Source organism: Coregonus lavaretus, assembly GCF_964263955.1.
Source record: "Coregonus lavaretus genome assembly, contig: SUPER_35_unloc_6, whole genome shotgun sequence".
Classification (NCBI taxonomy): domain Eukaryota; kingdom Metazoa; phylum Chordata; class Actinopteri; order Salmoniformes; family Salmonidae; genus Coregonus; species Coregonus lavaretus.
This window is the reverse complement of record NW_028167176.1, coordinates 524,523-536,779: the sequence shown is the minus strand read 5'-3', so window position 1 is coordinate 536,779 and position 12,257 is coordinate 524,523. Positions and strand designations below refer to the sequence as shown.

The 12,257-nt window shown below is 43.2% G+C and overlaps 1 protein-coding gene across 1 annotated transcript; it reads right to left on the bottom strand.

Annotated features, from left to right (window-relative positions):
• Positions 1–9,743: 9,743 nt before the first annotated feature.
• LOC311110486 (uncharacterized protein) lies at positions 9,744–12,158 on the bottom strand. The gene is made up of 4 exons (XM_084189046.1): positions 11,706–12,158; positions 11,513–11,616; positions 11,344–11,407; positions 9,744–11,171 (listed from the first exon to the last, which is right to left on the bottom strand). Exons 1-4 carry the CDS (start codon positions 12,010–12,012, stop codon positions 10,084–10,086), a joined length of 1,563 nt encoding a protein of 520 aa, XP_084045172.1. The 5' UTR covers positions 12,013–12,158; the 3' UTR covers positions 9,744–10,083.
• Positions 12,159–12,257: the final 99 nt, after the last annotated feature.

The following is a 12,257-nucleotide window of genomic DNA, read 5'->3' as shown; positions in this document are numbered from 1 at the left end:
GATCGTTTTTCAAAATAAAGGTTGGCTTCTCAAAATAAAGGTTGGTTACACACACGACTTATGTTAGTTCCAACTTCCATTCCCACCTGCTGCTGTCAAATTGTAGCTGCTACTAAAAGGAATCAAATTTTAAAAAATCAGCCTATTTGACTTTCAGTTAAAAAGTGTATATTAAGTTTGATTTTAGTTGAATGATGATGTAATGATCAAACAGTACATAGTATCGTAGGAAACTCACAGGTCTCCTGTTGAAAGTCAGATAGAAACGCAAATATTATTTTGGCGTTATGCAGTGCATATTGTCAGATGCCCTGTCGTTTTCCCTGCTGCAAACACGTTCATTGTTTGTTGTGGTCCGTCATAATATGCAGTCCGTTTAGAAACGAGAGAAAATAAATCATGGTTCTGCAAATTTGTTGTTGCTTTCTTTTTTGAAGACTTGCTGTTGTGGTGGAAGGGAGGAACTAATATGGAAGTAGAACGTTTTAGGTTATTATTTGGGGGGAGAAATATGATGGTCTCTTAAACAGAAATATAAACAAAACATTAAAGTGTTGGTACCATTTTTTATGAGCTGAATTAAAAGAACCCCGAAATGTTCCATAAGCACAAAAAGCTTATTTCTCTGAAATTGTGTGCCCAAATTTGTTTACATCCCTGTTAGTGAGCATTTCTCATTTGCCAAGATAATCCATCCACCTGACAGGTGTGGCATATCAAGAAGCTGATTAAACAGCATGATCATTACAAGGGTGCACCTTGTGCTGGGGGACAATAAAAGGCCACTCTAAAATGTGCAGTTTTGTTGCGCAACACAATGCCACAGATGTCTCAAGTTTTGAGGGAGCGTGCAATTGGCACGCTGACTGCAGGAATGTCCACCAGAGCTGTTGCCAGATAATTGAATGTTAATTTCTCTACCATAAACCGCCTCCAACGTCGTTTTAGAGAATTTGGCAGTACGTGCTACCGGCCTCAACCGCAGACCAAGTGCATAGCATTGTGTGGGCGAGCGGTTTGCTGATGTCAACGTTTTGAACAGAGTGCCCCATGGTGGTGGGGTTATGGTATGGGCAGGCATAAGCTACGAACAATGAACACAATTGCATTTGATCGATGGCAATTTGAATGCACAGAGATACCAAGACAAGATCCTGAGGCCCATTGTTGTGCCATTCATCTGCCGCCATCACCACCTGTTTCAGCATGATAATGCACGGCCCCATGTCGCAAGGATCTGTACACAATTCCTGGAAGGTGGGCTGCATACTGACCAGACATGTCACCCATTGAGCATGTTTGGGATGCTGTGGATCGACGTGTACAACAGCATGTTCCAGTTCACGCCAATATCCAGCAACTTCGCACATCTATTGAAGAGGAGTGGGACAACACTCCTTGGCCACAATCAACAGCCTGATCAACTCTATGCGAAGGAGACGGGTCGTGCTGCAAGAGGCAAATGGTAGTCACACCAGATAGTGACTGGTTTTCTGATCCACACCCCTACTTTTTTAAGGTATCTGTGACAAGCAGATGCATATCTAAAATCCAGTCATGTGAAATCCATAGATTAGGGCCTAATTAATTTATTTGAATTGACTGATTTCCTTATATGAACTGTAACTCAGTAAAATCTTTGAAATTATTGCATGTTGCCTTTATTTTTTTGTTCAGTATATAATCGGTTCGTATGTAGACCAACTGATAGCTAGCTGTAGTTCTATCTAATAAATAAACTATTTAGGCTAACAGTGATCACCATTTCAGCTTGAATAACAGTGAAGTAGAGGAAGATGTCATACACTAAGTTTCTGTCTCACCTGTTGGGTAAGTGGTCAGAGGTTTGAATTAAAAGTAAAGCAGAAAGGCATGACATTTTAGGCCGAGCCCTACCCATGTCGGTGACGTTCAGGCCCTAACCTACCCGCGCCCGATTGCTCAACCCGAAATTAGAAACACATTCACTTCCTCTGTTAGCATCCATAGCTGATCATCCCTGTCTGTTCCTCGCTCCCTGCGCTGCCCCATGCGCTCCTCTGCGTGTGTGAGTATCCATAGCAACAGCTCTGTTTGGTTTGCTTAGTGATGAGAGCGGTTCGCTGACGTTAGCTACTTTTCATCACTAAACTCCGACAAACAGCTATACCTTTTTATTGGTATGCTAATTTATGCAAATGTGTATAGTTATAGTTGATAAATAAGTTAGTTATTAAATAATTTCAAGTTAGAATGGCCTGAACATGTAAAAGTTGGTTTGGTGTATCTAGCTTGAACTGTTCAAGAGTTACTGTTGGTGAGGTATTTTATTCTAATTTCTGCAAATGTATATATAGTGTATATTCCCACAGGGGGCCAGTATGAAAAATAAAATGAATAAAATAATGTATGCACTCTGGATAAGAGTGTCTGCTAAATGACTAAAATGTAAATGTAAATGTATATAGTTATAGTCTAACAGTTTTAAAGAATTTGAAGTTAGGATAGCCTGAATGTTTTAATGTTGACCTGGTAGCTTAATTTGCCAAGGTGCAAGACCATTTTGAATAGCTACCTCTGTATTCCTATGGTTCTCATTCAAACTCATGTTAATTGATGCAAATAGTAAATGGTTATAGTTAAAAAGTATATATAGTATAAAAAATATTTTGACAAGCAGTCTAAGTAGGGTCAGTCTGAACATGTCAATGTTGGTTTGGAGTTGATAGCTTAAACGGTGAAAGATTAGCTACTTTAGGTCTAAACTTCAAAAAAACATTTTTTTACCAATCTAGTCTATGGCCCCTTTTTTTTGCCATTGAAATGCATTGGTATCCATAGCAATGGCTCCGTTTGGGCTGCTCAAGGACGGGATATGAGAGAGCTGTTAGCTGATGTTAGCTAGCTGCTTTCCGTCACTCTAAACTCAAACAGCTGTAACATTTGATCGGTAGTAGATAATTATGTTCTGATTCCAGATTTGAATACCAGAGAAGTCGACCACAATGTCATACCCTCTAGGGGTTCTTGTCTAAAGTTTTGGAAAAGTGGTCAAAATTGCAGATTTGTGTCAAAAGTTGCATTGTTCACCATGAATGGATGTTGGAAGTCTGTGAGTTGATGATGTCACAATGGGACCTTCTGAATGTTGAAGAAATCCCATGAAAGTGAATAAAGGACAAAAGCTTAGTAGTTTAAAAAGTATTAAAGATATCAAAAAGTTGTATGCAAGCACACTGGTCCTGACCGCTCTGCAGGTTGATTTGACGTTTCTAGCTTAAACGGTGTAAGAGGAGTAGCGTTCCAAATAATAACAATACGAAGTATGATGAAGATTTAAAGTGGGGTCTCTTGCTTCGCAAGCCCCATTAATAATCACATTGGTAATAGGGGTGATTGCAGCGCAGCAAGCATGCAGCAAGTATATAATGGTTTATGTCGTCATTCGCAGTAACCTGTAACCACAATGTACTGGCTTTTCCTACTTTCAGACACTACTGGGGCTCAGGATTTACCTGGCTACCCAGACTCCTTGCTCTGGCCAAACCCTACGCCACGCACACGGACGGTCGTTTTTTCTCCGCAATGAGTCTTGATCAGAGTACTTCTCCGACCCTTCACCGAATGCGAACACATTCGAGGCCGTCTGATTGGTCCAGAAACCGATGGGTTGGGCCAGAGCCAGAACACACTTGATTAAAGCTGTGGTTAGAACATATCTTTATTGGCTTGAATATTCTCATAGCTTAGAGACGATCCAATCGCTGATTACTTTATTTTGCACAACACCCCTCGTGCCCCTCGTCACCACAAACGACTTCAATGATGGCAGTCTCAGACTAAAGTATGTAGCGAACGACAGAGCAGCGGAAAAAATTGCCTGTGTCCCATAATATTTTAGACGTATGTTGTTGTCGATACTAAGCTTCCCTATGGAGTACTTCCTGATGATTTCATTTCTCAGGATGGTGCGGAAGATTCTAAAGACAGGTTCCAGTAGCCTCTCTTCCCGTCCACACGCAGCACGTTCTGGAAGATCCTCTCCCTCATCAGTGGTATTGTATATACAGTGCATTTGGAAAGTATTCAGACCCCTTCCCTTTTTCCACATTTTGTTACGCCATCAGACTGTTAAATAGCCATCACTAGCCGCCTACCACCCAGTTACTCAACCATGCACCTTAGAGGCTGTTGCCCTATGTACATAGACATGGAACACTGGTCACTTTAATAATGTTTATACTGCTTTACTCATTTCATATGTATATACTGTATTCTAGTCAATGCCATCCTATTCAACTATTGCTGTATACATTGCATTCGGAAGGTATTCAGACCACTTCCCTTTATCCACCTTGTTACGTTACAGCCTTATTCTAAAATGGATTAAATAAATACAAATCCTCATCAACCTACACACAATACCCCATAATGACGATTCGAAAACAGGTTTTTAGAATGTTTTGCAAAAATAAAAAAACAGAAATACCTTATTTACATATGTATTCAGCCCCTTTGCTATGAGACTCAGAATTGAGCTCAGGTGCATCCTGTTTCATTTACATTTACGTCATTTAGCAGACGCTCTTATCCAGAGCGACTTACAAATTGGTGCATTAACCCTATAGCCAGTGGGATAACCACTTTTTTTTTTTTTTTTTTGGGGGGGGGGGGGGGGGGGGGGGGTAGAAGGATTACTTTATCCTATCCCAGGTATTCCTTAAAGAGGTGGGGCTTCAAATGTCTCCGGAAGGTGGTGAGTGACTCCGCTGTCCTGGCGTCGTGAGGGAGCTTGTTCCACCATTGGGGTGCCAGAGCAGCGAACAGTTTTGACTGGGCTGAGCGGGAACTATGCTTCCGCAGAGGATCATCCTTGAGAGCAATGATTTGGAAAGGCACACACCTGCCTATATAAGGTCCCACAGTTGACAGTGCATGTCAGAGCAAAAACCAAGCCATGAGGTCGAAGGAATTGTCCGTAGAGCTCCGAGACAGGATTGTGTCGAGGCACAGATCTAGGGAAGGATACCAAAACATTTGGAGTTTGGAACCACAAGACTCTTCCTAGAGCTGGCCGCCTGGCCGAACTGAGCAATCATGTGAGAAGGGTCTTGGTCAGGGAGCTCTGACAGAGCTCCAGAGTTCCTCTGTGGAGATGGGAGAACCTTCCAGAAGGACAACTATCTCTGCAGCACTCCACCAATCAGGCCTTTATGGAAGAGTGGCCAGACGGAAGCCACTCTTCAGTAAAAGGCACGACAGCCCGCTTGGAGTTTGCCAAAAGGAACCTAAAGGACTCTCAGACCATGAGAAACCAAGATTGAACTCTTTGACCTGAATGCCAAGCGTCACATCTGGAGGAAACCTGGCACCATCCCTACGGTGAAGCATGTTGGTGGCAGCATCATGCTGTGGGGATGTTTTTCAGCGGCAGGGACATGGGGACTAGTCAGGATCGAGGGAAAGATGACAGGAGCAAAGTACAGAGAGATCCTTGATGAAAACCTGCTCCAGAGCGCTCAGGACCTGACTGGGGCGAAGGTTCACCTTCCAACAGGACAATGCAGCCAAGACAACGCAGGAGTGGCTTCGGGACAAGTCTCTGAATGTCCTTGAGTGGCCTAGCCAGAGCCCGGACTTGAACCCAATCCAACATCTCTGGAGAGACCTGAAAATAGCTGTGCAGTGAAGCTCCCCATCCAACCTGACAGAGCTTTAGAGGATCTGCATAGAAGAATGAGAGAAACTCCCCAAATACAGGTGTGCCAAGCTTGTAGCATCATACCCAAGAAGACTCAAGGCTGTAATCGCTGCCAAAGATACTTCAACAAAGTGCTGAGTAAAGGGTCTGAATACTTATGTAAATGTGATATCAGTTTTTAATAAATGTGCAAAGATTTCTAAAAACCTGTTTTTGCTTTGTCATTATGGGGTATTGTGTGTAGATTGATGCGGGGGGAAAAAACAATTTAATCCATTTTAGAATAAGGCTGTAACGTTTTGAAAAAGTCAAGGGGTCTGAAAACTTTCCCAATGCACAGTGCCTGTAAAAAGACTAGTAAAGTCACTAGGTAGGGGACATGTCAAACTGTAGAAGACATTCATATTAGTCTTTATTATATGAATGTTAATCTAAATGTTATTTTCAGTAGCATCATGTATGGAACATCTCTGGAGAGACCTGAAAATAGCTGTGCAGTGAGGCTCACCATCCAACCTGACAGAGCTGTGCTCGTGCCATGTTGATGTCCAGAAAGAGGTTATCGGTGCGCTCTTCTATGCGCCTTCCTCCTCCTCCTCTTTCCTGCAGCTTCCTCCTCTTTCCTATGTCCAGGTACGAGCAGAGCTGAGCAACGAGCTCTAGACCACCAACAGGCCTTGCTCACTGAGGCACCTTCTCAGAGCTTCTTGAATTCTTAATTGCTGTTCTTGGGTTCACCACTGCACCAATACAAATACATAAAGGTTTTTTAAATCTTCACTAGTAATAACTTATACATTATCAATCCACTCTGGACCAAGCATCAATCCAGCTGAACTGAAAACACAATTACTACACAGAGAGGGTAGTGTTCAATGTGGAAACCATCCAAACTGTTAAAAACACATGGACCGTGACCCTTGAACGAGATGGCCGCATTAACTCCGCACAAGTAATTACCAAATCTTCATCTTACCTCCACTTCATGTTAAACCCCATTAGCTTTAGTCAAAAACGCCATGGCCCCTACAAAAAGCGACATTACATGTGACATTTTTACCCTGACTTGAGCAATAGCCGCGGAAAAAGCCTCCAAGAAACTGCTAGCTTTTGAAAAAGCTAGCGCCATTAGCCAGGAACATGAGGACCTGTCCCTTCCCGAGGCCCAACAACTGCCAACCTCGTCCCGTCAAATAAATTATTTCTGAGCTGAGATCCCAATGTACAGAACTCAACATCAAAATTGTTTGCCTCATCCGGGAGCCCTGCGTTGACGGCTGAGGGGAGAATCCTACCCATGGAAAACTCACTGGCAGACACCGTGGAAACAATAGCATCTGCTAAAAATAAAATTAAGCACCTGGAAAATAAAACAGAGGACCTGGAAAATAGGAATAACTGTGTTTTATTAAACCTGGCCTAAAAAGAAGAGGAAAACAGCCACTGATCTGCTACCTGCAAGTAGCAGCCACTGATCTGCTATCTGCAGATGCAGAACTCCATTCCTTCCTAGAGAGAAGCTCGCTACCAAAAGTATCAGAAACCGACCAAGAAGATCTCAACTCCCCCCTCACTCCTGAGGAGGTCCTAGAGGCAATCATCTCCATGCCACCTAACAAGTTACCAGGCCCAGACGGATTACCCAGAGTTCTACAAAGCTTATTGGCCCAAGCTTAGCCCTATTTTCATGCCAATGCTGGATTACTTTTTGCAAAAATTGAGCTCTCCCAGACTATGTACACAGCCCGCATTACAGTGTTGCTCAAAAAAGACAAGAACCCTCTCTCCTACCGGCCCATAACTTACTGGACTTCAACTACAAAATAATTACCAAATTGCTTGGCAAAAGACTAAACACTCTTCTTCCCAAAATAATAAAAGCGGACCAAACTGGATTTATTAGATGTACTCTTATGATAACATTCGCCATATTTTTGATATTATAGATTAAGTAAATGCACAGAAGACCCCTGTCCTGCTGGATGGAGTGGAGCTTTCTGTTCTGTCTTAGAAAAATTCAATATGGGCTCAAACTTTATTAAATGGATTAAGTCCCTATAGTCTCATCGAAAATGCCATGATGTCTGCTAATGGTCTGAACTCTGACAGATTCTCTTTGGGATGTGGCACAAGACAAGGATGCTCGCTGTCCCCTCTGCTCTACTTGTTGGGGGCAGAGCCTTTTGCAGAGTTTATAAGGAACAATCCAAGTATTATGGGTGTTCTGCAGGCGACCTTCAGCACAAGATTTCGCTCTACGTAGATGATGTCTTGCTCTACAGATCCAACCCTGAGAAATGCCTCCCTCACATTGTTGACACCATTGCTCAGTACGGCAAGTTTTCAGGATATTAGATACATTTGAACAAATCCCTTGTTTGCCCTCTCAATCTTATACTCACCAGCTCCACGAAGGCAATCTGCCCGTTCCAATGGAAGACACAGGGGTTTCAATACCTTTGAATCTTCATAACACCAGCTCTGAATTGCCTTTTCAAAGAAAACTCTCCCCCACTCCTGGATCGAATCAAGAATGATCTCTGAACCTGGATCTTCCTCCCAATTAGCTTAGTCGTAAGAATCAATGTTATCCGCATGAACATCCTCCCTAGACTATACTGTTTATTTCAGATGCTCCCATGCTATCTCCCAGTTTATTTTTTTTCAAAACAACCAACCAAAGCATCACCAAATATATATGGGGCAATAAAAAACCTAGGATCAAGTTCTCCACTTTATTGAAATCTGAATCTAAGGGTGGTCTTGCGCTTCCTGCCGTCAGTTGTTCTACTGGTCTGCCCAAATTCAAAACTCCCAGATATGATCTCACTCGCCTATAGTATGCAACCCAGACTTGCCAAAAGCCCTGAGCGATACCAACATTAATCTTTGGCATACTCTAGGGATCAGGACCTTTTAAGAACCGTTTCATCAGCACACAACTACACTGAAATCCTTTCAAGAGATCTGCAGTGAATTCAATGTGCCAAGATCCAATTTAAATTTCTTCAAATTAGACACGTAATTTCCTCATTCGCTTCCAAGGGGAGGTTTAGAGCTCAGTTCAATGAAGTTGAGACCCTTCTTGCTACAGCACAATCCATCAAAGGCAAAATCTCCCATATCTATAGACTCCTATCCGAGAACGTGGGCTCCTCCTTTACACCTTTGAAAATAATCTGGGAAAAGGACCTTTGTCTGACTATCAGTGAGGAGTTATGGGTGGATGTTTGCAACAGGGTATACTGCTCCTCTACTAATATAAACCTTTAAGAATCTACAAAACATATTTGTACAAATTGTATTACACCCCATTGAGACTCCATATAATTAATACAGACATTTCTCCTGATTGTAAAATATGTACATGAAAGCAGTGGAGGCTGCTGAGGGGAGGACGGCTCATAATAACGGCTGGAACGGAGCAAATGGCATCAAACACATAGAAACCATGTGTTTGATACCATTCCACCTATTCTGCTCCAGCCATTACCACAAGCCCATCCTCCCCAATTAAGGTCCCACCAACCTCCTGTGTCTGAAAGTGGAACTTACATGCATGTATTTTGGCGTTGTAGAGAGACTGACAGATTCTGGCAATCTATACATACTGCTGCATTGAAAATATTAGATGTAGTTTGATATGACCCCATGGCTATCTTCTTAATGCTCAGCAGGACTTTGTTCTTGATCCAGACAGAGAAAATGTGTTTATGTCTATTACATACTTTGCTAAAAAATGTATTCTCCCACGGTGGGCTTCTAATTCCTGTCCTACATTTAAAATGTGAATTGACCAGATTGTTGACTTTCTTCCTCTTGAAAAGCTAACGTATGACCTCCGCGAGAGACAGCCCAGGTTCGATTGACTCTGGTCTCCACTACTCAACTATATTTCAAACTGGAAAGAGTGAATGGGTTGATTAAGGAAATGTGTGTATACACATTATGTGTAAAGTGATGTAAAACGAATTATTTGCTCATTGTCTCAGCGAAAGCTGGAAATTGCAAATTACTGATAGTGCTGCTGCAAATTTGTTGTTTGTTTTATTTTATTTTATTTCTGCCACATCTGTGAATGTGGATTGTTTTGTTTGTTGAAAAACAAGAAAAAGAAATATTGGAAGTATTTAAGTTATTTTTTTAAACACAGTTTTCATATGAAACCCCAGTAATGTGGAGCCATTCTGCTTACAACTAGGGCCAGGGGTTTTTCCCTGGTCTGGTCACGTGGTGAGGGAAAACTCCTGGCCCTGCCCATCATTACGCCGGGTGGAGTATTGTGAAGTTGCCCCTAGAAGGTGATCTTGTGTCCGTTTTTGGGACAAATGGTTAAGGTTAGGATTGGGGGAGAGGAAGCTGATCCTAGATCTGTACCTAGGGGAAACTTCACCCTGGAACACTCAGGACAGCCCAACGTCCTGTGGCCTGCTGCCAGTGTGGACGAGGAGGTGCTTCTTCATGTGGCCTGACTGGGTGAAGCACTTCCCGCAGTAGACACATTGAAACGGTTTCTCTCCAGTGTGCACCCTCTCATGCATCTTCAGCTGGTGGCTGTGGGAGAAGCGCTTGGTGCAGTGGCTGCAGCCGTACGGTTTCTCCCCCGTATGGACCCGCATGTGCCTCTGCAGGTGCGCCGGCTTGGGGAAGGGCTTTCCGCAGAGGCTGCACCGGAGCTGCCTCTTGGCCGAACAAGACGTTAGCTGTTGCGGCTGCTTTTCTATGCCTTTTGATGAAGAAGTGGAGCCTGTGTTGAAATTTGGGAAGGGGGCTGGCTTCCCTCTTTGGGGAACCTGGTGGAGAGTAACCCTTGGGTATGAAAAGCTGTTTGGGGAGGACAGTCCATTGAAATCTGTCAACTTGGATCCTACAGTTGTCCCTTGCTCTGTGTTTTGAGTGTCAGTGGGACACTTTGTCTGTCCAGACTCCATTCCCCCTCTTCCTCTGTTGTCCACAAGCTGCCTGCCCTCTGAACAGACCTCTCCAGATGTTGCCTCTTGGCCCATTATGCTCCATTCTGAACTCATATCTGCCTCCACTTTAATAGGAACAGAGTCCACCAGCACCACATCAGACACCCAGTCCAGAGAGCCCAAAGCAGACATGCAGACCCCAGAGTTACCAGGTGCCCCTCTCCTCTCTGGATGTTCAGACAGCCTCTTGGAGTCTGGCCCTGCATTGTGAGGAGCATTCACAGTTCGGTTGTCAGTCTCTTGGTTCTCTCTCCATTGAGACAGGCTGTATGCTATGGGTTGATGGTCAGTTTCCCAGGTCACACACTTAGCAACCTGATGGTCCTGCCTTGCTCTGTTGTATGGTGACGCTGGATGCTGGAACGTCTGGTTTTCAGGTTCTATATTGAGTGCGGTGTCTGGAGCTCTGTGTCTGTTACCCTGCTGGTCCAGAAGGTCTGTGGTTTCAATAGATGACGAAGCACCTGGTTCTGCCACAACGATCTTCTCACTGCTCTCACTGACCGGTTGGACAATCTCTGAAATGGAGCAAAGTAAAGCACAACATCAGCTTCCTGTAGTGGAGACTGATTCTTCTTTGCCTTATTTATTAGTTATGACTAAGAAGTTAATAAAATACTGCAATAAACATTGAAAGCTTTACTCAACATGGTGTAAATTGCATAGACTTGATAAGTTAAATGAAAATACCTTCCATTCTGCTAGTGTCAAGGTTCTCCATTTTGAGAAGAGGTTCCTCTTGCATATCTGCCATCTGTTTTGCATTCATCAGAAACCTTTTATTAGAAAAATATCCCACCACCATTTGAAATATGAAAAAAAACTAATAATCAATTTGACCAGGTCTATGACAACTGACCTGCATGCCCCCATCCTGTTCTGTCGCTGTGCGTCTTGCTTCTCTCCAGTTGGTGACATCCTGCTTAAAGTTGCCTCCTTTAATGTCGGCAAAACGATTCTCCACTACACCAGAAAAGAGAAACACTCATAAACGTTATATATTCTGCATTACCCATTATTTTGAACGTTTTCAAATATGGTAAAAAACCTACAATATCCAAGTCTGCCTGTGGACTTTCCTATGAAGCTCTCTCTTCCCCGGGCAACAAGATCGGTGTCGCGCCTGTTTACGGTGTGTCGGAGGGAGCCGAATTTCTCTGCGCTCCGTCGAGAATTCTGGAACTTTGTCAAAAGCAGCTTCCTCCGCAGGTTATCGATTTCTTTCTGGCTATGGGAAATTTCCAAACGTAAGGCAGCATGGCCGTCATCTACAAGTTTGCAGATTTCTGCAACGGCTGCATTCGCCAAAACCTCAATGATGGAGGCTAGCTGAGCATTAAAATCGACGGTATCGTACATGTCCTTGGCACTATGTCTATGTTAAACACTTATGTTATAGTAATTTGTAATGAAGTGTTCAGTCAACGTCTTGAGACTACACAGTTTAGACCATAGACGTTACGTTTTTTCGGAAACATTGTTCGGCTACTTCCTGGATCGTTTTCGAAATAAAGGTTGGCTTTTCAAAAGAAATGGTTGCTTACACACATGACTTATGCTCCAACATTGCCACCTGCTGCTGAATCTTATTGTATGGAGCTCCT

Excerpts from the sequence above, each read along its gene's own strand:
- LOC311110486 (XM_084189046.1), bottom strand. The coding sequence starts at position 12,012 with ATGTACGATACCGTCGATTTTAATGCTCAGCTAGCCTCCATCATTGAG. Across the intron at positions 11,408-11,512 it reads AACAGGATGGGGGCATGCAG|ATGGCAGATATGCAAGAGGA; the intron begins GTCAGTTGTCAT and ends AATGCAAAACAG. Across the intron at positions 11,172-11,343 it reads TGACACTAGCAGAATGGAAG|AGATTGTCCAACCGGTCAGT; the intron begins GTATTTTCATTT and ends GCTCCATTTCAG.